This window comes from Papio anubis, chromosome 1 (genome assembly GCF_008728515.1).
Source record: "Papio anubis isolate 15944 chromosome 1, Panubis1.0, whole genome shotgun sequence".
In the NCBI taxonomy this organism is placed as follows: Eukaryota; Metazoa; Chordata; class Mammalia; order Primates; family Cercopithecidae; genus Papio; species Papio anubis.
In genome coordinates, this window is record NC_044976.1 from 84,367,888 (window position 1) to 84,395,088 (window position 27,201).

The 27,201-nt window shown below is 34.1% G+C and overlaps 1 protein-coding gene across 7 annotated transcripts in view; it reads right to left on the reverse strand.

Annotated features, from left to right (window-relative positions):
• Positions 1-27,201, reverse strand: part of COL24A1 (collagen type XXIV alpha 1 chain) — a 386,758-nt gene that overhangs the window by 278,279 nt on the left and 81,278 nt on the right. For all 7 annotated transcript variants that reach the window (XM_031650448.1, XM_031650446.1, XM_021943525.2 and 4 more), the window contains 5 exons: positions 24,775-24,819; positions 17,838-17,891; positions 16,640-16,684; positions 8,836-8,889; positions 5,539-5,583 (listed from right to left, as the gene is read on the reverse strand). In XM_031650448.1, coding sequence (XP_031506308.1) covers positions 5,539-5,583; positions 8,836-8,889; positions 16,640-16,684; positions 17,838-17,891; positions 24,775-24,819 — 243 coding nt within the window. The remainder of the gene's footprint in view (positions 1-5,538; positions 5,584-8,835; positions 8,890-16,639; positions 16,685-17,837; positions 17,892-24,774; positions 24,820-27,201) is intronic.

The following is a 27,201-nucleotide window of genomic DNA, read 5'->3' on the forward strand; positions in this document are numbered from 1 at the left end:
AAGTAACTCCCATCTCCAATTTCATGTTTATTTTCAATCCTGGCAAGTCAGTTCTGGCATAAATTTTTTAGGTCTGTGGAGCCATATAAATTTGCATGGCTAACTTGGTACAAGACAGAGACTACTGATTAAATCAAGCTGAGAGCTCTGTAAATGCCTTTTTTAAAAGCAACTATAGAATTTCCTGATTGTAGCACTACAAAATAAACTTTGGAAACTTTACACTAAAAAGGAAGCTACTTGGAGTGAGGTATAAGAAATCTAAAGTTATCAAATACATAACAAATCCTCTCTCCCTGCCTCCCCTATTTATTTTTATTTTTACTTTTTGAACAGGATTCTTCTCTTCTGTTATGCATCAGTGTACTTAGGCTTTTAAAGAATCTGGCTCACATCAGATTTGTTCCAAGAAGATTCTCAAATAAAGACATTAAAGCATGTAAAACAAAACAGTAGTAGTTCTATGGTGTTGAAAGGCTCCTGATCAATTAAGATTGACTACTATCTTGTCTTTTCCTGAAATCTTCGGAGAATGAACTTGAGTTGAACTCAAATATCCACAGATAGAGAGCAAAAGGATGAGACAATTATAGACTCTTGGGCTTCTCTATCTTCAACGGTTAGTTTTACTGAAGGCACAGACAGCCTCAGGGTATTCTCTAATATTAATTAACATTAAGGGTTTTGATCCAATTGTGACATGTAGGGAGTGCAGGAGGGAAGGAGAGGAAGAGGTCAGAACTACACATCACTATCCAAAAGCATGAGGACACACATTGACTAATAATAACTGTGATTACAGGAGGTCTTTAAAAATAATTGTTGTGATTAGCAAGTACTTATGCTAAAATCCTGAAATCAAAAACAGCTTAAAATACAAGGAATAAAAAAACATTTCAAATGCCAACAATATAAGACCAAGGAACAAGTGAATTTGTTAATATAACTATTTTTAAATAATCTTTGGTTCTAAAATATACCAAATGCCTAACAAAAACAGTTTTCCCACTTCAAACTAATGGTCCTTACTGAAGAAAGAAGTGTGTTACAAATATCAATTAAATCTAATAAACATAACATTTCATTTTGGGAAAAAAGAACTTTCTGGGAAATAAGATTTAAGTGGAAATAAACACAAATGTTAAATTTAAACATACCATTATGAGGCTAAATAATAAATACTTTTCTCTTTTTAAAAAATAATTACCTCTTGAATAACCAAAATAATATGCTATTATAAAATGTGTCCAGTTCAATTGCATTCATAAAATATTTATACTGTCTAAGAGAAGATAGCTCTTATTTGTAAATCTATAAGTTCATTAAAAGAAAAACACAGACACCACTAAGCTCATTCACGACAACTTAATTCCATGCTTTGTGTTTACTCAGAGAAATAAGTGATCATTTGGCTAGCAGTATGAGCACGTGATTTATAGCAACATCTTCCCAAATGTAAAATTAGTAACGTTACTAACTTGTTGGACAATTTTAGACAAGACTTTTACTTTATTTCCATGCTATATGTATATATAATATGATTACTATTTTTGCAAACGATTCCATATGAAACATGAAGCTTTACTACACAGCTGAGAATCCAATTCAGTAGTCCAAAGAAACTTATCCTGATCAATAGGTAGAAAGACCTGAACTGAGATTTTGAAGATTTTTATGGCTATTGCTTTCACCGTATTGACTGTCAGACTGTTTCATGTAATACATAAAACAGAAAGTGAAGTAATTTGCTAATTTCTGGGCTTAAATTCAGAGTCTTAAAAAATCTAAGTATAAAATGCTAATAAAACTTCATAGATTTCTCTAAAAATAGCTACTATTGTTCTATAAATCATATGTTGTAACTATTTAAAACTGAATCACACTCCATGCTCATAAGACTAACTGTATCGCTCTACCTAAAATTTAAGGAAACCAGCTCATTTAAAACCCAGAAATCAAAACATATCATGAAACTCATAATTACATACACCTTCTATGTACCCACAAAAATTAAAAATAAAAAAGTTAGAAAAAACCAGAAATATGAATTTAAAAACTTAAGGGTAATAGTTGTGATAAAGTACATCTTCTAATACGATTCTACCTAATGATAGTAAATGAAATTATATCGTATCTACACAGCAGTACTACAATGAAACATCAATCCAAACTTCTCCTTCCTTTTTTTTTTTTTTTTTTTTTTTTTGAGACAGAGTCTCACTCTGTTGCCAGGCTGGAGTGCAGTGGCGCAATCTTGGCTCACTGCAACCTCCGCCTCCTGGGTTCAAGCAATTCTTCTGCCTGAGCCTCCTGAAAAGCTGGGACTACAGGCATGCGCCACTACGCCCATCTAATTTTTGTATTTTTAGTAGAGACAGGGTTTCACCATGTTGGCCAAGATGGTCTCGATTTGTTGATCTCATGATCCACCCACCTCGGCCTCCCAGAGCGCTGGGATTACAGGCATGAACCACCGTGCCCGGCCCAAACTTCTAAATAGCTCTCAAACCAGCAGAAAATTAAAACGGTTTTTTGACTCATCCAAAGCCAAAAGTTTCTCAGATGCTGGTACGTTCAGATTTCAGCATTTCCAGGTTTCTATCACATTCTCTCAAAGGTATAGGTGTCATCCATCTACTTCATAGTAGCCTGGAATCTTTTAGTTCTGTCTGTATTTCACAATTAATAGTAAACATAATTTAACAAATTACCAGGAGAACATGACCATATTCATCTTCTACACACCTACTATTTTCTACATCAAGGAGAGTGGACAGATTATCAAAAGATCTTTTCCTTTTACTGTTATTAAAACAGTAATAAATGACCATGTTTCTCATGGAATTTTAATCATCTGAATTGAAATACAAGAATCCTATGGTGCATAATATCTTTTGAAGATGATTTTATTTATAATAAACAGAAAGAATAAGGGGGGCATTTATACATAGGATAATATATTCTGGGACAGTCTCTGAGGTGAGCCTTGCCATAAGTTGACATGTGGCTGTAACTGTATTTTATTCTAAGTATTCATATTTTCCTTATAAATATAGACAAATCATTTTGTGGTAAAAATGATAAAAAAAAGTACATATAGCATACATAATATATACCATACTAGACAGACTTTAAAATAAACATTAGTCAGAAAAAATTAATGTATGTTTTTCAAATACAATTTTTCAAAAGATCTAAATCTATTACATATGCATATATTTTAAAGGCAATAAAGCTTTGCAAATTTTATAATAAAAAGAAGAGTGCAATCAAACAAGAGCCCCATAATCATTTCATTCACTACTTTTCCACTGTTTTCTTAAACTCCCTTTTTCAATTCAATAGGCTCCGGTTGGATAATTTTATAATTCCCTATGGATTACAAAACCAGAAGTTGTCTATAAAGGTCTCTGGATAATTTCATAATTCATTATAGTAGGAAACTACCAATTACCTATACATTGCCAAAGCTAAAATCAAGTTGATGTCTACATGAGATCAGCAATATTAGCCAATGAAATAATTGGTGGAAAAAAAAAAAGAAATAATTGGTGGTTATCTAAGTGATACATATAAGGGCTTTGAGAAAATATTCAATTTGCTCATCAATGTCTAAAATTCCACCATTGCAGGTTAGTTATTTTGTCTTAAGACTCTATGTTATTTTTAATATTTATTTATTTGTTTATTTATTTTGAGATGGAGTCTTACTCTGTCGCCCAGGCTGGAGTGCAGTGGCACGATCTCAGCTCACTGCAACCTCTGCCTCCTGGGTTCAAGTGATTCTCCTGCCACAGCCTCCTGAGTAGCTGGCATCACAGGCACCCGCCATTACACCCAGCTAATTTTTGTATTTTTAGTAGAGATGGGGTTTTGCCATGTTGGCCAGGCTGGTCTTGAACACCTGATCTCAACTGATCCGCCCACCTCAGCCTCCCAAAGTGCAAAGATTACAGGCATGAGCCACCGCGCCCTGCCTTCACACTCAATATACTTAAAATAATTGCCAAAGGGTAAGGCAGCATTTTAAGCATTGGAAGTAATTTATATATTACGGCAAATGATTTTCTTGGTTCTTTTATTAATAGCATACATTGATAGGAGAAGGGTGAAAATTTGAAGATACAGAATGGAGTAAACAAGACTAAAGAAAACAAACCACCTATTGTCAATCTTTAGAATTTTAGAGTAGAAATTGGATGCCCAATAAATAGAAAGGCATTTTCTGTTGGGATATGTGTATGAGAGCTAAAATGTAAAAATAAAATAATAATAATAATAAAAATAATAACACACCAATGTATTCAAGTATAACAGAGCATAGTTAAATGAGATGGCATACAAAATACTTATTACGGTGCTTGAGAACTTAAAAATGGTGATAATAGCAATAGTGATGGCAGTTTCTACTGTTATAACCATTATAAGATTAGCATTTAAGTTCAATGTAATTGCAGGGAAACAAAACGTTTGGCTTATTTTGTATTTCTTGACAGTTTGGTAAGTCTATCTTAATATATTAAAATCTTTAAACTTTAAAATAACTGTATCTCAATTTGGCCAGACGTCATGAAAAAACAATTCATGCCTCTTCTAAGCAGTGTGAGTAGAAGACAAAGCAGAAATATCTAAGCAGTAAGGAAAAGGATTCTGGATTTAGATTCTGTGGAGCTTTGCTCAATTACTGATTTTACCACTTTCAGCTATCTGATCTAAGCAAGCCTTTTAACATCTCTAAGCTTTATTTTCCTCACCTATATTATGGTGACATTAATACTTACTCTATTTTACCTTCAAGGAGTATTACAAAGCTTCAAGGATAAATGTTTCAAATGATTTGAACATTCTGGTGAGAGCTGCAGTCCTTTAGTATTATCATTAAGATTTTATTCAAGCACACAAAATTTTAGAAAAGCTGTTATGAAAAATCTCACTTTTTATCTTCATGGACTATAGTAGATTAAAAAGGAGAACTTCAGGATGCCTTTCTGGACCACATTTTTCTTATTTGTTAAGCAATGGGGTACTGGATGATGTCACAATTCCCTGCCATCTCTGAAATTATTATATTACCTAGTAAAATTCACTTTCCTGGATTTTTTTAACCTGAAAATACAAGAAGTTGTAGCAAACTAATCTCTGAATTAACAGCTGAAGCACGCATTTAAAAAATCTCTAGAATATGAGGTTGAACCTCTACAACATCTGGTCATGTAGAATTGGTTGAATAGTACTACCATTTGTGTTTTAAGTTGTTCACGTATTTTCTGTGGCATTTTAGCTCCTTACCATAGAGGTAAGTGTTTTCCCACTGGTATGGTGAAAGGGTTAGAAGTGTTCAAAGTTGAGTTATTTTTTAATCTAAATTTTCCTTTATATTCTCAGGTATTATTCGATACACTATTCAAGAGGCAAAAATTAAAATGGAACGATTATAAACAACAAACAGTAAAAAGTGTCTTCATATTTTCATAGATAAGAACACATAACCAGGTTATATTGCTCTAACATAAACCTCAAAAACACAAATGAAGATACCTGTCTCCCCTTAAAACCCTTCTTTCCACGGATCCCAGGAATGCCCTAGAATATAGAAAAGAAAAAGGAAATATTTGTTGAATGAATTAATTAGGTACTATAGATCTTTTTCTCCCAATATAAAGTAATAAAGTATGCAAAAGAAAAAAACAAATTGTTCTATAAACTGATGTGATATTCAGAAAAGCCTCAATATATTAATTTAACTGAGGCAGCCCCTTTTTTCTTCAAAACAAAATTCCGCTTTTATTCAGGAATCCATCCCATCTGTACTTCCAAATGGGATCTTGACATGTCCCTGGTGATAGTTATTTGTCCAGAGATAGGCATATTACCAAAGTTGGCATAACCAGATGAACACGAAGGTCTTATTTTCATATCTAAGGGAAAATGCCCTCCTCTCTGTCTTCCCCTCTCTATCTGGATATAAACAAAGACACATTTAACCGGTGCACTGGCAATCTTGCAGTCACATGGGAAATAAGCCTTAGGGTAAAGACAACATTAGAAAAGGTAAAGCAGAGAGATGAATCTACAGCCCACCTAACCTATGGATTTCTGGTCATGTAAGAAGCAGTAGGGTACAGTACTTAAGTACTCAGGCTTTAGAGCTGACAAAACCTTGTCTAAATCCTGGCTCTGCTCTTACTGCCTGTATATAGCCTAAGACAAGATACTTCCTCTGTGTGTGCCTCATTTTCTTCATCTATGATGAGAAGAATAACAATACCTACCATTCAACACATGGTTTTATATATAAAGAAATCAATTCATGTATATATACATACACACATATATAAAAGTTTATTAAAAATTTCATATATATACATATATAAATAAAGAAGTTAATTCATGTATATAAAACCATTTATTAAATTGTTTTTATATACATGCACATATATAAAACCATTCAGTAAATCATTTGCTATTATCATCATCATCATTAAAAATATCCTTATGTTTAAGCCATTTTGAATTGTGGTTTTCTGTTATTTGCAGTTTAAAGCATCTTACTTGATATCATCACTTTGAGACTTGCAGACTAAGCAGTCTGTCACAACCATGTAGCTTGAGATTAATAGCACATACAGGTAAGTTAGAAGACATCACTGGCTGAAGTAATCCATTCACTTTCAAGTCAACAGTGTTTAAAAAAATACTCATGTATCTGATCATCAAAAAAGAGTTCACAGGTTAGCAAGAGGACTCATTTCATTAAGACTTTACATATATTTACATAATACAACCAATCTTTTAAAAAATAATAGAATAATTATTTCCTAAATTTTCAGTAGCCTCCCTAAATCTCACAAGAAGTCAAATAATACAGACAGAATTATACAAGCATTTTTCATTTATATACACATATATATGTGTACATGTTTCATAGGTGTGTGTATGTGTATACACACAATATGCACGTAATGTACAGTATTGACTCCCAGAAATGACTTTTTCTTTCCATTTGTTTTCAGGAATACTTAGCACTATTGTATCTTATTCTCTTCTGCTTTCTTTACTTAAATGTTTTATACATAACACCCTTTAAGCCACATCATTCATAGTTTTAATGAGAATTTTGACATAGCCAAATAATATTAGGACACAGTACCCATGATGGGCCCAATATCACAAACTGGTCTTGTGTATTTATATGTTGAGACAGGTCTGGATATTTTCTTTCTTTTTTTTTTATTTTTATTTTTTGACAAAGTCTTGCTCTGTTGCCCAGGTTGGAGTGCAGTGGTGTGATCTCGGCTCACTGCAGGCTCCACCTCCTGGGTTCATGCCATTCTCCTGCCTCAGCCTCCCGAGTAGCTGGGACTACAGGCGCCCGCCACCACGCCCAGCTAATTTTTTTGTATTTTTACTAGAGACGGGGTTTCACCATGTTAGCCAGGATGGTCTTGATCTCCTGAACTCATGATCCACCCGCCTCGGCCTCCCAAAGTGCTGGGATTACGGGTGTGAGCCATCATGCCCGGCCAGGTCTTGATATTTTCATATAGACTGGTAAAAATTAGTGAATGTGATTACAGCAATGTGCCAATTGATAGCCAGTGTCAACACTGGGCTTAAGATCAGTAAATCCAAGATGACAACATTTTACAAGGACACATAATTTTGGTTTGTTAAATAACTTATGAGAAATAAGTTCACGTCAAAGGATCAGAAAAGGATTGTTATGAAAAGCAGAGTAATTAACAATGTAAACCAGAATCATTGGGTCAAGAAGCAGCAGATCAATTCTTTGCATGATCAATGAGATACATCCTCTGCTAGTCTGCTGTAGTATACAAAGGTTAGGTGGCTTAGTTGTGGAGTTATGCTGAAGATATTTTTTGCTATTGAACAAAACGACTTGCTGTGTTCACCAGGGAAACATCTTTACCTCATCTCACCAAAGATGGCTAGACATTTTGATTGTCATTACAGCACATTTAAACTCTTTGATTATTTCTTCTCTGCAGGGGCATTCACAAGTAATTACAAGAAAATATAGCTTAAGTCCCTCACTAAAAACTATTTATTTGAAAAATTCATTTAGCAAAGAATGTGGTTCACTTTCATTTGCAAAAATCACTTTCCAGAAATGAACATTTTGGCCTGAACTGCACTCTTATAATGATAGCAGTGAAGACTGAATTCTGAATATGACTCTCTAATTTCAAATTCTACGACAATATACTAATATTGTTCAATTCTACTGTTTTCAATTAATACTGGCAATGTAAATGAAGGAATACAAAGAGAAATTACTCCATATAGATTGCATATAGCACTGAAAACTAGATATGATGAAGCTGCAATGCCATAACTCCTATAAATAACTTCATTAACCTTTTTAGTATAACAAACCATTTTGCAAAGGTTCTGTGTTATAAGTACCAATATTTATTAACAGCTATCTCCCATTATTAAATTAAACAAAAATATATCTTCTGAGGCTAAATTCTACCACATATTGCTCTCAAAATCAAGACTTGTCAAGAATTTATACTCAAAGATAATGAATTACAAAATAAAAATTTCATAGATATTTTGGTATTTTGGCGTGTATTTTCAAAAATTTAAATTTAAAATATAATTATATTTCTATCATGCTATGTTACTTTCTTTTAACAAAATTCAGTAAGATTTTCAAAAATCAAATTACATTTCTGGCAGGTGATTTTTCTTAAACCTGGCTTGGTAACTCAGTAAGATTTCTTCCCTGACATCTGATTTTATGACTCCTGTTGTACATTATCATAAGTATACCATTTCAGAAATACTATTTGAAGAGAATGGACTTACCCTTTCTCCTTCAGGTCCCAGTTGTCCTGCTTCTCCAGGAGAGCCAATAAAACCCTTAAAACAAGAAAATAATCTGTATATTATTTCATTTGAATATTCTCCCCACAAATGATTCTAAAAAGAAGTACTTAAAATTTTATTTGTAGTAGCATGAAATTATAAGACTTACAAGTGTGAATAACTTCCCCTCACCTAATTGCTTTTCTTCCAGAAGTTACAGATCAATCTTCCCATTAAAAAATACACAAAATATAAAATATAATTTAAGAAATGGTGGCTAATAAAAATGACCCTAAATAATTTCCTTCACTAAATTTTATAGTGGGCAGAAAATATATGTATATAATTAGCTAAAATTTAAGACAGAATGGAGGTATCAAAATAATATAAGAAGTACAGTGGAGGAAGAGATACATTTAAATGTGGCAGGAGGCAAAGGCAATCAAAGAAAGCTTCAAAGGAGACTGTCACTTGAGATAGGTCTACAGAGTGGGTAAAATCTTAATAAGCAGAGACTGGAGAAAGAATTCTAGAAGAGCAATTAGAGTAAATAAAGACAAAATAGGAAGTCTTTGTTAATGGTAACAATTGGAGAGTGTTTGTAAATGGTAATTGATCACATTTTATATATAACATGCTTTGTATGTAAGATGGTTTTATATGTTAGTTTTATGTGTAAGACCCATCCTGCCTTAATAAAGATTCCAATCTGGTCTGAGAAACAAGAGATACATATAAATAACAATGCAAGGCACTTTATTCTAACATAACTTAGTTATATCTCACTATGGGAAATAACGCATTTCATCAATTTTACAGATAAAGTGTATGGTAGTTTGGGTGCTAGATTAAGGAGAGTCTTAAATTTTAAACTAAAAATTTTAGACTTTATATATTAGACAAATGGAAGCTACTGATTTTAGGGAGTATGGTAGTGCACTGATGTTATGCTGTATTTCTAAAATATTAATCTGTTGATAGGATACAGCATACAGCCATGACAGGAAACACTGAATATAGGCAAACCTATTAGAAGCTCTTTAAGTGGTCTAAATTTGAAGGATTATGGGTCCAGATTATTGGTTCAACAAACATTATTTTAGTAGCCATTTTGTGTCAGGTACTGGGTTTATAAAGATGCATGTGAAAATCAGTGCCCTCAACAAGTACATAGTTTATTAGGAAAGAGGGTCATACAAATAAATGATTGTAATATCATATGATAATTGTTACATGATTATGTAATAGGTGATATGACAAATAAACAATGGGAACTTTGGAAGCAGAATGACCAATTTTGCCTAGAGAGAAGATTAATGGTGCTTTGCTTTACTGAGGAAGCAACATTTGAACTAAGTCCTGAAGAAAAGAAAAGGCAGGGCTAACAATGTGCCATCAGTCAATCAATCAGAATGAAATGACATAGCTTTTACAAAGAATTGCAAATAGTCTGTGTGATTGGTGGGCAAGAGGTGAGTTTGGAAAGGGTGGCAGGGGGTCATATCATGAAGAGTCTTTTTTGTTATGATGGAAAGTCTGCAATGTACACCGTGAGTCATTAAAAAACTTAGACATAGTTTTGATATAATCAAATTTTCACTTTATAAACTCACTTTGATTACAGTGGGTCACACAGGTCTTTATCTATCTATAAGAATCAAGAGAAAAGATGACTCTAAAGTTTACAGTTGGCTTGACAGGCAAATGATAACCACTGATAGAAATATGGAAAACAAATAGAAAAGCTGAGTTTGGTATAAAGAGGATGAGTTTTGTTAGTTATTTGGAATTTGTGGTTATAATGAGGTATTCAAATGTAATTATCATGGCAGGGAGTTGCGAGATGTAGAGTTCATAGAAAAAGCTCATAGAGAAAAAAAATCTGAAGGACAGATATGTTTGAAGTCTTAAAGACAGACTAAAGCTCTGAGGAGAAAATAATAGGAAAAATTCTCACTGATCAGACAGAGGGTGAAATAGGGGTGTGAGAGAAGAGTAGTTATATGGATGCAGAGAAAAGCCGAAGTATAAAAGAAATTGAAGTAGAGATACAGTAGGTCATTTTCACTAAGATTTAAATAAAGGCTTCTTATTTTGAATCACAGAATGGATGATTTTTCAGAGTAAATACTTTCATAATAACAAATACTGAAGAATTCAAGCATTAAAAAGTAAATGTCATTTCTATACCCATTCCAGCATTATTCACAATTATCAAAAGGTGGAAGCAACCCAAATGTTCATTAATAGATGAATGAATAAACAAAATGTTGTATATACATAAAATGGAATATTATTCAGCCTTAAAAATGAAGGATTCTGAAAACTGCCACAACATGGATGGACCTTAAAGACAATTACGCTAAGTGCAGTAAGCCACTCACAAAAGGACAGATAGTGTACGATTCCACTTACATGATGTACTTAGGGTAGTCAAATTCATAGAGACAGAAAGCAGAATGGTGGTTGCCAGGAACTGGGAGTGGAGAATGGGGAATCGTTTATTGGGTATAGAGCTTCAGTTTGGGAAGATGAAAAAGTTTTTAAGATGGATGGTGGCAATGGTTGTACAACAATGTGGATGTACTTAAGGCCACTGACTATATAATTTAAGAGGGTTTATAAATAGAACTTTTTATGTTATGCATATTTTATCTTTTTCATTTTAAAAAGAAAGCGATAAATGTCTCAAGAATCATATCTAAGTTGCCTGGAATAAAACTTTTGGAAGATTTTAGTTCCTTAGAGTTTAGTTAAGTATTGTCATTAAAAAAGTTGCAATCATCCATCTTGAAAACTTTTTTAGGTGTTTTTCCTTGTCAAAGGTGCCTAAAATTGCCTTATATTCCACAGATTGTATGAACAAGCAAAAACTGAAAGAAAAGAGAGAGAGAATGTGTTCCCTTATACATCACTTTAATAAAGCGAAACATCTATAATTTTCTTACTCGAAAGTCAAGCAGCTGGAGAATGGGAAATGTTTCTTTTAAAGTGAACCATACGAAAGTATTTCTGATACTAGAGCATTTAGGATTATGATGACAAGCTGTGTACATTTTCAGAATCATCTGTTGATGACTTCAAGTGTAAAGTCAGCAAACTTTTGTTTTAATATATCCAGCAGGAGTTTTGGTTACAAATAAAAAGAAGACACTCTAACTGGTGTATACTTATCAGTGAAATAAATAATCAATTGGTAACTCAAGAACTGAAGTCAGAACTCCAACATAGGCTGTACAGTGTGTAAAGGGAACATTTTACAATTAGATATTTTAAATACAATAATGTTATAAGTAATTGCTTAGGAGTTTCATAGAGGTTTCTTGATCGTCATTACACTGATTCTAACAGAAATAAGATGTCAGCAGTACCAAACAAAGAAACCACACAGAGTTGAGGTCATTCTCAAAATACCACCATTAAACTAGAGTTTACTGTGTAATGAAACAAAGAACATTAAAAAGAATAACACACATTTTTGCTTTTTGGTTTGAAGGTGGTAGATCTGGTTAGAAGTAATTCTGTGTCACCAGCAGGACCACTAGAGGGTCGGGAGAGGTTCAATATATTTTTACTTTTGGGGGCAGCTAGCACATTATTACATAAAGAAATGCCAAAGAAGGGTTTAAAAATTATGATGTGTTTCAAATGTTTACATTTGACAAAATATTTCTGCTAATACCAAAAAATATCATCAAATAACTGCCAATGAAAAGCTAATTTATCATGATTCATGAAAATATTCATGTACAATGCATAACATTTAGAATTTACCAGTAACAGGACACAAATTAAGTGAAAAACATCTATCTTATGAGTGTATTTCTACGATTTTTTCCTTTTTAACCAGATTTGAAGTTAATGCTAAAAATCTACATTTGATAAAGCCGCACCCTACAACTCACTGATCTTCAACAAAGTCGGCAAAAATAAATAATCGGGAAAGAATACCCTATTCAATTAATGGTGCTGGAAAACTGGCTAACCATATGCAGAAGAATGAAACTGGACCCCTACCTCTGACTGAGTGAATATATAAAAATTAACTCAGGATGGATTAAAGACTTAATATGTAAGACCTCAAACTATAAAAATCCTAGAAGAAAACCTAGGAAATACCCTCTAGACATTGGCCTAGGCAAAGAATTTATGACTATATCCTCAAAAGCAACAAATGCAACAAAGAAATTGGCAATTGCGACCTAATTAAACTAAAGATCTTCTGCAGAGTAAAAGAAACCATCAACAGAGTAAATAGACAACTTACAGAACAGGAGAAAATATCTTCAAACTATGCATCTGACAAACGACTAATATTCAGAATCTATAAGGAACTTAAACAAATCAACAAGAAAAAAACAAATAACTTTATTAAAAAGTGGGCAAAGTACATGAATAGACACTTCTCAAAAGAAGACATACAAGTGGCCCAAAAACATGGAAAAAAATGCTCAACATAACTAATCGGAGAGATGCAAATCAAAACCACAGGGGAATACCATCTCACACCAGTCAGAATAGCTATTATTAAAAAGTCAGAAAATAACAGATATTGATGAGGTTTCAGATAAAAAGGAATGCTTATACACTGTTGGTGGTCATGCAAATTAGTTCAGTCCCTGTGGAAAGAAGTTTGGAAATTTCTCAAAGAACTAAAAATAGAATTACCATTTGACCCAGCAATCTCATTACCGGGCATATACCCAAAGAAAAATAAATCATTCTACCAAAAACACATCTGCACTCATATGTTTATTGCAGTACTGTTCACCATAGAAAAGACATGAAATCAACCCAAGTGCTCATCAATAGTGGACTGCATGAAGAAAATGTGGTACATATAGACCATGGAATACTACATTGCCATAAAAATGAACAAAACCACATCCTTCGCAGCAACATAGATGCAGATGGAGGCCATTATCCTAAGCAAATTAACACAGAAACAGAAAACAAAATATACTGCATGTTCTCACTTATAAATGGCAGCTAAACATTGGGTATACATGGACACAAAGATGGGAAAAATAAACACTGTAGACTCCCTAAGGAGGGAGGGACAGAAGAAGGCAAGGGTTGAAAAACCCATATATTGGGTACTATGTTCACTGCTTTGGCAACACGATCACTAAAAGCCCAAACCTCAGCATTACACAATATATCCATGTAACAAACCTGCACATATACCCCTAAATCTAAAATAATTTTTCAATCTACATTTGAGAACCTTTATGAATGTGAAATTCCCTCCTTATTCCAATCACACTCCCACGTGTGAAACCTAACTAAAGTGTGAAAACCTAACTAAAAGTACAACTTAGGAGGGTTGTAACCGAGAAAACAATTTTCAATACAAATGGGAGAAAGAAAAAACAAAAGGATGTATAATACAATGCAAAAATGGTACGCAGAAGAACAGTTATATGGATCACTGAAGCAAGATGACGAAATGCAATAAGAGTAAGTTGTACAGTGCCAAATATATTTCGCATATATTCCTTGGAGTTATTAGTTCATGAACAGAAGAAACTCTCAAATTCAAATAATAATTATAGAATCCATATAGTAAATACATGCATACACTATGCCCTATACCTTAAGAATGCTAATCTTGTTTAATTTTTCCCAACTACCTGAAAAGTAAGTTTCATTGTGACCATTTAACAAATAATGAGATAACAAAAATGAAGCAGAGAGAGATTGAATAACATCAAAAGTCACAAAGCTAGTAAAAGAAGTATTAAGAGGCTGGTCTCTGTGGCTCACACCTGTAATCCCAGTACTTTGGGAGGCCGAGGCAGGCAGATCACAAGGTCAGGAGTTTCAGACCAGCCTGGCCAATATGGTGAAACCCCGTCTTTACTAAAAATACAAAAATTAGCTGGGTGTAGTGGCAGATGCCTGTAGTCCCAGCTACTCAGGAGTCTGAGGTAGAAGAATCACTTGAACCTGGGAGGCAGGGGCTGCAGTGAGCCGAGATCACACCACTACACTCCAGCCTGGGCAACAGAGCAAGGCTCTGTCTCAAAAAAAAAAAGCCTATCTAACTCCACAGTCCATGTTCTTGGCCACTAATCTCTTCTTACTTCCCAAATCCAAGTCAACATGTGTTTTCAGTGTAATTTCTAATAAAAAAAAAATACATGACTTTTCCTCATTATATGGTTACTTAATGCAAGAGCAAAGACAACATGAGCTAGTGGAAAGAGGTCAGAGCTAAACGTGAAAAGACATTGGTTCCAGTTCTAGCCAGCTATAACTTTGGCAGATCAAGTAAATTCCTTAGCTTACTATTTTTCTCATCAGTAAAATGGAGATGATAGGCCTGTTCTACGTCACAGGGCCGATGGCAAAATAAAAGAATAAAATACATATGAAAGTAGTTGGAAATGTTTAATAATTTTTTAAAATGTAAGACATATTGCACATATTGTTTAAATACCTTATGCTTAACTTCTTTTTAAAAGGCATTTTAGGCTGGGCGCAGGGGCTCACGCCTGTAATCCCACCACTTTGTGAGGCCGAGGCAGGCAGATCACAAGGTCAGGGGTTTGAGACCAGCCTGGTCAACATGGTGAAACCGTGTCTCTACTAAAAATACAAAAAATTAGCTGGGTATGGTGGTGCATGCCTGTAATCCCAGCTACTCGGGAGGCTGAGGCAGGAGAATCGCTTGAACCCGGGAGGCAGAGGTTGCAGTGAGCCTAGACTGTGCCATTGCACTTCAGCCTGGGCGACAGAGCAAGATTCCATCTCAAACCAAAAACAAAACAAAACGAAAGGTATTTTAGATAATATAAGGCACAAATGTAGACTTTGGAAAATATCTGGCTATTAAAAATAAAGAATTTTAAAAATATATTTTTTATTTTATACACTACATATATATGATTTGGATGTTTGTCCCCTCCAAATCTCATGTTAAAATGTGATTCCTAATGTTGGAGGTGTGGCCTGGTGGGAAGTGACTGGATCGTGGGGGTGGATCCCTCATTGATGGTTTAGCATCATCCCCTTGGTGATAAGTGAGTTCTCAACTCAAGCGAGATCTGGGTGTTTGAAAGATTTGGGACCTTCCGTTTTTCTCTCTCTTACTCCCACTCTCACCTTGTGACGTTGCCTGCTCTCCCTTCACCTTCTCCTGTGACTATTTGAGTTTCCCAAGGCCCTCACAAGATGCAAATGCCGCCTTATCTGCATGGCCTGCAGAACTATAAGCCAACTAAACTTCTTTTCTTTATAAATTACCCAGCTTCAGGTATTTATAGTGATGCAAAAAGTAACTAATACAATATAATATAGAAACGTTTATTTTGCTTCCTTAGTGACTAAAAATGGCTAACATTTCCTTTAATGGTTTGGGAGTGAAATGGGATGTTCTGGATACAATAAGGTTATTTCATTCTTTGCAGATATTTCTTTACTCCTGACAGTTTTTGTATAATAAAATTATCTCAGCCTTGAACCACTATGAATTTCTTTACCTCTTCATATTTTTCACATCATGACTTCCTTAGGTCTGTATCCATTCATATATAAATAATACTACAAATGTTTATAGAGCACATTCTAAATGTGCCAGATATTATGCTATGGAAATAAATATAAAATAATTATGCAAAACCTACCACAATGAGACTGTTTTCTGTCACCATAAAAGTGAAAGTAACTACTGTAGTAAGCAAGTGTATTCATGCTACATCTGAATTAAATTCAAAGCTACTAAGAGAGTGTAAGTGTTTTATATATTTCATTCCACTTTTAGGCAAGCATGCTTAACAAAATAATGGAAATGCCTACTTACTCGTGCACCTTTAGGACCTGGATGACCTTCTGGTCCAGCTAAACCCTGGGGTAAACAAAAGACATCGTCATCATACTATAGTACTTTTTAAAGAGTTAATAAATAGATTAATAAAAAGGGCATATAAAGAGGTATCATTTTCAAAACTATAGAATTCCGAACTCTGTATAACTAATGAATATTACAAATGTTTGAGGAATTTTAGACTTTCTGAACCAAAAGAGCCATCGGAAATAATCTATACACAAATATATTTTAGATATATAAATAAAGTACCTTAACACATTGTCAGATTTTTAAAAATTTTTTCATTACATTATTTCTCATTGGAAGATTATCTGTGTTGTTTTAAAATATTTCTAATTAACTTATTCTAAAAGATATTACCATAAATTTTTAAAAAGATAAATATATTTTAAACTTTAGATCAATGTCCATATGTTTACATATTCATGTTTTATATTTTTATATAACATATATTCTCACTTGAGAGTAAGAGTGTAATACAGAATACCTCTAAGTGTTTTTAAAGTCCTAAAAAATGGAATTTTGTAAATATTTTGGCTTATTTATTTCCCTCATTCTTGAGAATATAAAAGATATAAATGTAACTTTATACATTTAGTTAAATTTTAGAAGTAATCAATTCACGAAAACTTAGGAAAGATAGCTTGTTCTGTTATTAATCTACATGAAGTAGAGAAAGTTAGAAGTTATAAGGGAATACATATAAAATGATTAGAATGAATTTTTAAAACAGTTTACAAATAACCGAATTCAGTTAGATGAAAGTATTTGCCAGTGGTATACTGTTTCTCAAATTTTTATAACTATGTTATTAAAAAATGATGTTTATTACAGAAAGTCTTAACTCTTACTATTACTTCATTTTGTTCAGTGACAATATTGTAAAATCACAATCAGCACTGTTTTAAGAACTTACTAACACTTGGGCATTTTAATTTTGAAGATTCCATTGTATATCACATCGAACATATTTAAAAGCCCCATTCCCATTTTAAATAAAACTTTCTGCAGAAAAATTGTAATGGGTTTCTACAACTTTGATTTTAAAATTATTTCTCTATGACTTATTCATTATTTAATAAAAGCAACTATTTGAACATTAATTCTCAAAATCAGAAATACAATGTATTAATAAATAGGAACATAAAAAGTCTAAATATAGTTACTGCACCTGCCTGCCAGGGTAACCGGGTGAACCAATATTACCAGCAAATCCTGGAATTCCCTGAAATAATAAATAAAATAAACAGTACAGCAAAGCCAAAGGAGGCCCAAGGAAACAAATTTGGTGTATTTACAATATAGAAGCTTGGAAATAATTTTTCCCCATAAAAATACTGAGTCCTACACATGGCTTATGTAACTGAAATCACCTGTGTGAAGGAAAATGGGCAAAAATTGCTAAATAAAATAAGTAAAGCTATTAGATTAGGGCCCTAAATTATATATTGACCATTAATAATGATAAATCTAGGATGGAAAAATCCATAGCTAAAACAGACATTTATTCTAGAAGAAGAGCTGGTATATTTCTTAATTACCAGTAACTTTTTTTACCAGTAGATTGAATTATTTCTTGTCTTGATCATCCTACAACACTCCTTAACAGTCTGAGCATGAGCCCCAGAAGACTAAGAGGGGCAGTAAACCACAAAACCAACCTCTACTTCTTTCCTAAAGTAAATTTAACCTTACAGTAAGTCTGATTAAGTAAATGAATATTAAGTGGCAAATACCTTTATCATGACATGGGTCTGATCTAGTAAATTTGAATGGTGCTATGGACTGAAGATTTGTGTGCCTCAAAATTCATGTTAAAATCCTAACCCTGCTGATAATGCCTAACAGTATTAGGAGGTGGCTCTTTGGAAGGTAAATAGGTTGGAGCCCTCATGAATGGGATAAATGACCTTATAAAGAGGCCATGTGAGAACAGAATAAAAAGTCAGCAGTCTGTAATCCAAAAGATAGCCCTCACCAGAACCTAACCAGGCTGGCATGCTGATCTCAGACTTTCAGCCTCCAGAATTCTGAGAAATTTCTGTTGTTTGTAAGCCACCCAGTCTATGGTCTTTTGTTATAGCAGCCCAAACTGACTTAGACAAATGGTAAACTCATTTGGAATTTGCAACTTTGTATTCTTGATTTAAAACAAAGTTTGCTCAAGAAAGGCTGATAGATGGAAACCCAAAGGCATAAGAAAGAAAAACTGCTACAGAACTGGGTGAAAAAGTGAGACAAAATATTATAGCTTCTATTTTATATTAAAAAAACCTCTTTTTTCATTGACACATCATTCATTCATTCATTTACTCATTAGTTTATTCAGAGTTTAGGTCTATCAAATAATTCTTGACCCAAGAAAATGTCAGAAGAAGGTGTGTTGAGCTGATGACAACAATGCTATCTAGATTTCTTATTATCACCTAAAATTCCTTTCCTGTTTGTTTATAAATGATATAATGAAAGATAACTGCACTTTGTCCTTTTTCTCTGAAGTAGATAGAAGAGTGTTACCTCCACTTTAAGTACTAAAACTTCTAAAAATTTGGAAAATCTAGAGAAAGAACAGACCAAGGAAATGAAAAATAGAGGATAATAGTTGAGTTTCTTCTCTCTGCTTTTCTCAGAATTCATCTCACTTTTTCCCCTCTCATTTCTATCTCTCATTTCTCTTCCCTTCCCTTGACCAAAATTAATATTTACTGAGCACTTTTTATTTGCTAAGCACTTTACATATATGAGATAGTCTTTTCTTCATTCTACATTTAAAGAAACTAAGATACACAGAAGTTATGACAATGGACAACTAAAGAGAATGTGAATAAACAATGGCCTTGTGAGGATTACAGAAGAAATTCTTGTCTATATGTAGAGAGATTATATCCTATGAATTTCAGAAGCCATATTTATATATTAAATATTCCCCATTCATATTAGATATCATATATTTACATAATATTTTATTCCTATAACATTTATTGAGCATTTATCATATGCCAGGCACTATTTCAAGTATTTTAGACGTATTATCTTATTCAATCTACTCAAAAACCCTATAAGATAGATATCATTATTCCCATAGGAGAGATGAGAAAAAATGAGACATAAGGTGTTTATGTCACCAATGGAAGGTTACTTAGCTAATAAGTAGGAAGTCAGGAATTAAATCAGCAAGTCTAATTCCAGAGACCACCATTCAAAGGCCCGTTTCCCTAGTGTGGGTTTGAAGTGCCAAAAACATCCAATAGCACTCCAAGGAAAGTCCTCTAATTATGAGATTTGCTGTAGTATATTTACAACCACCTTCCTTTATGCCTCATCCAAATCCAAAACACCCAGGACCACATTCTAGACATTCACAAAACCTTATATTGATGTATGCCAACAGAAAGGAGTAAGACAAATGTAAAACGCTGTTTTTATTCTGTAGGTCACTATCTACCTGGCTAATGAAAACCACCATCCCTTTTCCATTCCTTTCCTAGTCAAATTAAGTTAACTAACCTCAATAAAAAGGCAATCTGTTATAGAACACAAGTGAAATACTATTTCAAATGGATTGTCACAGAGGGTGTTAAAGCAACATGTGGAGATCTAGCTAACACAGTTTAGCTATGCAGAGAAAGACACAAAATAATTCCACTCAGTGTCTAAGTTCTGCTATACTAGAACAGCAGTAAACAAAGTAAACAAGTAAGACTTCAGCATAATCTTTATATGGCATAAACATATTCTGAGCCAACCATACCCTAGAATCACTGAGACAACCAAAGAAACTCAAAAGAAACTCAAAACAAACAGCATGACTTAATTCACTCTGCATTTAAAGATAGAGTTTTAAAAAAAGTTGGCTCACTCAAATCTGCAGATTGGATGGAGTAATAGAGATACAGTTGTATCAACAGCCCCTTGAGAAATCAGGAACAGAAAGTTAGGAAGCCTGCCCTAATCTTACTTAAAACACACGTTCTGAGTCAGTTAGAATTCATTCAGAATTCTGGCACTGCTCCAGCACTGCTACTATGGTTTCTGCTTTTTCATTAGTAAAATAGAATAACAGTACTCATTTTGTGGATAAAATAGAACTATGTGTAGAAATATATTTAAAAGTGGAAGTAACTGCAATAACTGTATTTTTTGCTGGGCATTAGGTTAATTAACATATGTAAAACTGAATATATGACTAGAAGTTGTAGTTAATAGTAATATAGTTTGGCAAATAATAAGGGCTGTAAGTAAATGACAGCTCTTATTACTAGAGCTCAGATAAATGATATAATTACCTTTCCAAATGTTTGCTGACCAATTTGAAGATATTTACAAATTTTCAAGACAAATGTCTTCCAGCAAGTCAGCTATGCTCCTCTTAATGTCCATAGTATTTTATTTTTATTATTATTATTATACTTTATGTTCTAGAGTACATGTGCACAAGGTGCAGGTTTGTTACTTATGTATATATGTGCCATGTTGAAGTGCTGCACCCATTAACTCGTCATTTACATTAGGTATATCTCCTAACGCTATCCCTCCCCCTTCCCCCCACCCCACAACAGGCCCCGGTGTGTGAGGTTCCCCTCCCTGTGTCCAAGTGATCTCATTGTTCAATTCCCACCTATAAGTGAGAACATGCGGTGTTTGGTTTTCTGTTCTTGTGACAATTTGCTGAGAACGATGGTTTCCAGCTGCATCCATGTCCCTACAAAGGACATGAACTCATGCTTTTTTGTGGCTGCATAGTATTCCATGCTGTATATGTGCCACATTTTCTTAATCCAGTCTGTCATTGATGGACATTTGGGTTGGTTCCAAGTCTTTGTTATTGTGAATAGTGCCATAATAAACATGCATGTGCATGTGTCTTTATAGCAGCATGATTTATAATCCTTTGGGATGGCCGGGTCAAATGGTATTTCTACTTGTAGATCCTTGAAGAATCGTCACACTGTCTTCCACAATGGCTGAACTAGTTTACAGTCCCACCAAAAGTGTAAAAGTCTTCCTATTTCTCTACATTCTCTCCAGCACCTGTTGTTTCCTGACTTTTTAATGATTGCCATTCCAACTGGTGTGAGATAGTATCTCATTGTAGTTTTGACTTGCATTTCTCTGATGGCTAGTGATGATGAGCAGTTTTTCACGTGTCTGTTGGCTGTATAAATGTCTCCTTTTGAGAAGTGTCTGTTCATTTCCTTTGCCCACTTTTTGAAGGTTTTTTTTTTTCTTGTAAATTTGTTTGAGTTCTTTGTAGGTTCTGGATATTAGTCCTTTGTCAGATGAGTAGATTGCAAAAATTTTCTCCCATTCTGTAGGATGCTTGTTCACTCTGAAGGTACTTTATTTTGGTGTGCAAAAGCTCTTTAGTTTAATTAGATCCCATTTGTCTATTTTGGCTTTTGTTGCCATTGCTTTTGGTGTTTTAGACATGAAGTCCTTGTCCATGCTTATGTCCTGAATGGTATTGCCTAGGTTTTCTTCTAGGGTTTTTATGGTTTTAGGTCTAACATTTAAGTCTCTAATCCATCTTGAATTAATTTTTGTATAAGGAGTAAGGAAGGGATCTAGTTTCAGCTTTCTACTTATGGCTAGCCAGTTTTCCCAGCACCATTTATTAAATAGGGAATCCTTTCCCCGTTTCTTGTTTTTGTCAGGTTTGTCAAAGATCAGATGGTTGTAGATATGTGGTATTATTTCTGAGGGCTCTGTTCTGTTCCATTGGTCTATATCTCTGTTTTGGTACCAGTACCATGCTGTTTTGGTTACTGTAGCCTTGTAGTATAGTTTGAAGTCAGGTAGCGTGATGCCTCCAGCTTTGTTCTTTTGACTTAGGATTGTCTTGGCGATGCGGGCTCTTTTTTGGTTCCATATGAACTTTAAAGTAGTTTTTTCCAATTCTGTGAAGAAAGTCATTGGTAGCTTAATGGGGATGGCATTGAATCTATAAATTACCTTGGGCAGTATGGCCATTTTCACAATATTGATTCTTCCTATCCATGGGCATGGAATATTCTTCCATTTGTTTGTTTCCTCTTTTATTTCATTGAGCAGTGGTTTGTAGTTCTCCTTGAAGAGGTCCTTCACATCCCTTGTAAGTTGGATTCCTAGGTATTTTATTCTCTTTGAAGCAATTGTGAATGGGAGTTCATTCATGATTTCATTCATGATTTGGCTCTCTGTCTGTTATTGATGTATAAGAATGCTTGTGATTTTTGCACATTGATTTTGTATCCTGAGACTTTGCTGAAGTTGCTTATCAGCTTAAGGAGATTTGGGGCTGAGACGATGGGGTTTTCTAAATATACAATCATGTCATCTGCAAACAGGGACAATTTGACTTCTTCTTTTCCTAATTGAATACCCTTTATTTCTTTCTCTTGCCTGATTGCCCTGGCCAGAACTTCCAACACTATGTTGAATAGCAGTGGCGAGACAGGGCACCCCTGTCTTTTGCCAGTTTTTATGGGGAATGTTTCCTGTTTTTGCCCATTCAGTATGATATTGGCTGTGGGTTTGTCATAAATAGCTCATTATTTTGAGATATGTTCCATCAATACCGAATTTATTGAGTTTTTAGCATGAAGGGCTGTTGAATTTTGTCAAAGGCCTTTTCTGCATCTATTGAGATAATCATGTGGTTTTTATCTTTGATTCTGTTTATATGCTGGATTACGTTTATTGATTTGCATATGTTGAACCAGCCTTGCATCCCAGGGATGAAGCCCACTTCACAATTAAAATGCAAAATTATTTCAGCTGTTTCTCAAAGTTAACACAAATTTTGCCCCTTTTTTTTTTCTGGAAACAAATAGAATAGAAAGCAAGAACTGACTAGAATATACATTTTCCAACCTTTAAAATTGGTTTTAGACTGTTCTAAAAAGTATATGACCCTTAGAGATAATATATACACCACCACAACTAGTTTATGGAGCAGTTTTGTGAGTGAACTGGTCAGTAATGACACATGGCCAATTTTCCACTTGTGAAGTATCAGGTTTCCTCTGTTGGAATCCACGTTTCTGCCAAAGCAGTATCCTACAAATTTTTTTCTCCCCCGGGACTAATCCCACTCACCCTTCTCATCTTTTTCTCTCGTAAATGCTCAAATGCTTTTCAGTACATGTTGATTTGCAGGAAACTGATATTACATGTGTTACAGATACATATATCACTTTGCTTGCCATGTCTAGTAATTAGTAATCTTGAAAAGTTGTGCTTCAGGGACTGAACAGAGTATACTGTCTAACTTAACATGAATGAAAGGGAAAATTGGCTTTGTTTCTTCATTTATAGCTTTCCTTCAGGTACCATCCATCACATTTCTTCCTGGATCTCCCTTTAGGGCTTCCTGAGTCTCTGTGCTGATTCTTTAATAACAGTATCCATCATCATAGTCAGTTTCTAATATCTTACCCTTTTCACTGTTATAGTCACACTATATTTTCAATATAGTAACACTATAAGAGATATGACTTTATTTTTTTCTATGATATAATGATATGTTATTTTCTGATGAGAGAGAAGCAGTTACATGATCAAAAACTAAATAGTTCCAAAACTATTTTGACTTTTAAATATTGTGTATGTGTACTATGGACAATGCTATATGTACCATTCTAATTTGGACTGTTATTGAAATTTATTTGCATTTCCTCAGGAAAAGGTCAGGGAACAATCAGCTATGGATTGGGCTTTAGTGAACTGGTAAGCTCCTGAAATTGTACAAAAAAGTCAAGTCTGTGTGTGTGTGTGTGTGTGTGTGTGTGTGTGTGTGTGTGTGTATGGATATGGATATTTTCTGGGAAAGGATTCAAAATATTTATGAGATTCTCAAAGAGGTCTGTGAACTGCAGAAGTTTAAGAGCTACTAGTCTGAAACATATGGGGCAAAAGCAAAAAATGAATAACAGTGAAATAATATCTGTTATAGTTTTTTAAATAAAAAGGTCTACAGCTAATCAATTAAAAGGTTGTCCTGCACTAAACGGAGTAAAAAATCACTGCAAAGAAAAATTGAAAAAGTGGGGGCAAATAATCTCTCAATGGTGTTCTCTAATATGTGTCTTTTTCACACATGATATAAGTCTTATAAAGGAAGTACCTACTTGTTCACCTCGAAGTCCTGGGAGTCCAGGATGTCCTTTGAGACCCTGCAAAAGAATAAGCAAAGACACTCTATGAAAAGTAAACTCATATGCGTCAAATAACGAAACATAGGTTGCAAGTTGCCTTATATCCCAACTTTTGGTTTCCTCTTCAATACAAATTTAATTGTTACTAATTTATTTCTTATTAAACTTAATCTTTTTTATTTAATAAGAATTACTTTTTTATTAAATAACAAATTAATTCTTTTAATAATGTAATCTTGCATGCTTTTTTTTCTTTTTTTTTTTCTTTTTCTTTTTCTGAGACAGAGTCTCGCTCTGTCACCCAGGCTGGAGGGCAGTGGCGCGATCTTGGCTCACTGCAAGCTCCGCCTCCCGGATTCACGCCATTGTCCTGCCTCAGCCTCCTGAGTAGCTGGGACTACGGGCGCCTGTCACCACACCCGGCTAATTTTTGTGTTTTTTAGTAGAGACAGGGTTTCACCGTGTTAGCCAGGATGGTCTCGATCTCCTGACCTCGTGATCCGCCCACCTCGGCCTCCCAAAATGCTGGGATTACAGGCATGAGCCACCGTGCCCGGCCTTCTTGCATGTTATTTGAATGACTTGTTACTATCAACTAAAATGGTAGCATAGTACTGAATAGAGACTAAAGCACAGTATCTTTTATAAAAGGTTCATATCTAGCAATGGATATGTTAAGTTTGCTGAAGCTTTTAAAAAGTTAGTTTTAGTTGAATAATGCTACGACAAATGGTCTCAGACATAATCTGTTTGTAATTATTGAAAAACTGGATCATATCCAGGCAGTTCCTCTAACCCAAATCATTGTCATAACACCCCAAGAATGACCTAACTCAAAGAATCATGAGGCTACTCACAGGTTCATCAAAAGGGGTTCTATAAAGTTGTCTAGGGAATTAGTAATAAAGAATATTTTCCAAATAATAGAAGCAAAAGAAAATCTTACTCTCTATAAGTTAACACCCAAAGCTATAAAATAGACAATATCTTTCTTCAAGAAAGATATACGGACAAAATAAAGGAAACTAAAAGAAAGGACAGGAAGAATGAAATAAAGAAAGATTTTGGAGCTTATTTGTACAGTTCTACATAAAAATCAGTGATTTGATCTACTGTTTACCACAGGATTTTGGTGCATACAAAAGAAATTCCTTTTCTTAAGGACTTAAAATATAACTCAAAAGCCTGAAATAAATCATAGTTTACGAATATCAAAAATTTCCAATTAATATACTGCAAACTATAGACAAATTTCCTGGGTTTCAGAATATAGCCTAATGCAGTGAAAGAATTATTCAGTATTAATCACTGAGGGTTTATCAGAAGAGATGAGTTTGGATTAATGAATGAGAGAAGGGAATGACACTTTGGTTAAAAAACATCATTTAGAAGAGGTGCCTATTTGAAAACTAAAGGAATGATTTCAACAGCTTTTGTGATGTTAAACTTAAAACAGTTTAACTGTTTTTACATTTTTAAAGAGAGTTCAAGATTAGGCTAATTACATAATATAATACATATCGTGCTCAGTTGTCTAAATGTTTACACAAAATTCCACAAGTAAAATATCTACAAAGCTTAGTTTTTTCACTTTTTACAACAGGAGGTAAGAAACATCCTCAGTGCTAGACAGTGGTGGTGGCTCCCTGGGATGAGGCAGCAGCTCTAGGAGAGTGTGAGCTGGAAGTTTCCTGGAGGATGACAAATAAAGAGCCAGGGTAGGAGGCTCATAGGTTACAGAGACTCTCTGCCATGAGCCTATTTCCTTTTCCTATTTTTTAAAAAAATATGTGTTTATTTATTTACTTATTTTAAATTCTGTGAACCCTTGAATCTAGCTGTCTAGCTACAAGCTTGATTTTCTTTGGCCAACACCTGTTTTTCAGATCAGAGTTAGTTTCCTCACTAGTCTATAATGAAACAAAATGCAATGGTGGCACAATTTTATTTTAGCTTATTTTCCCCAAATCACTCCATAATAGTGAACTATGTGTATATGTTAATCATGGTATCTTCTGTATGTACACTTCTCTTTAAAGGGGTTCTTCTTCATTCAGAGACCCTGACAAGGCGGCAGCACCGTGCAGTCATGATGTTTTTTATGAACTCACTCCTTCCCCACCTCAGCCACAGGACTTGACACTTACTCTAAGGGAAGACAATATAAGTCAGGCCAGTAGCTTACAAAATGACTTGGAATAAAGATTTATTTAAATAAATTCATTCATTCATTCATTCATCCATGTCAATAAAGTTTTATTTAAATAAAAACAAGCTGGGCCAGGCAAATGGCGTTCCTGTAGTCCAGTTACTTAAGACGCTGAGGTGGGAGGGTTGCTTCAGCCCAGGAGCTCAAGTCCAGTGCGGGCAACATAGCACCCTCTTTAAAAAAAAAAAAAA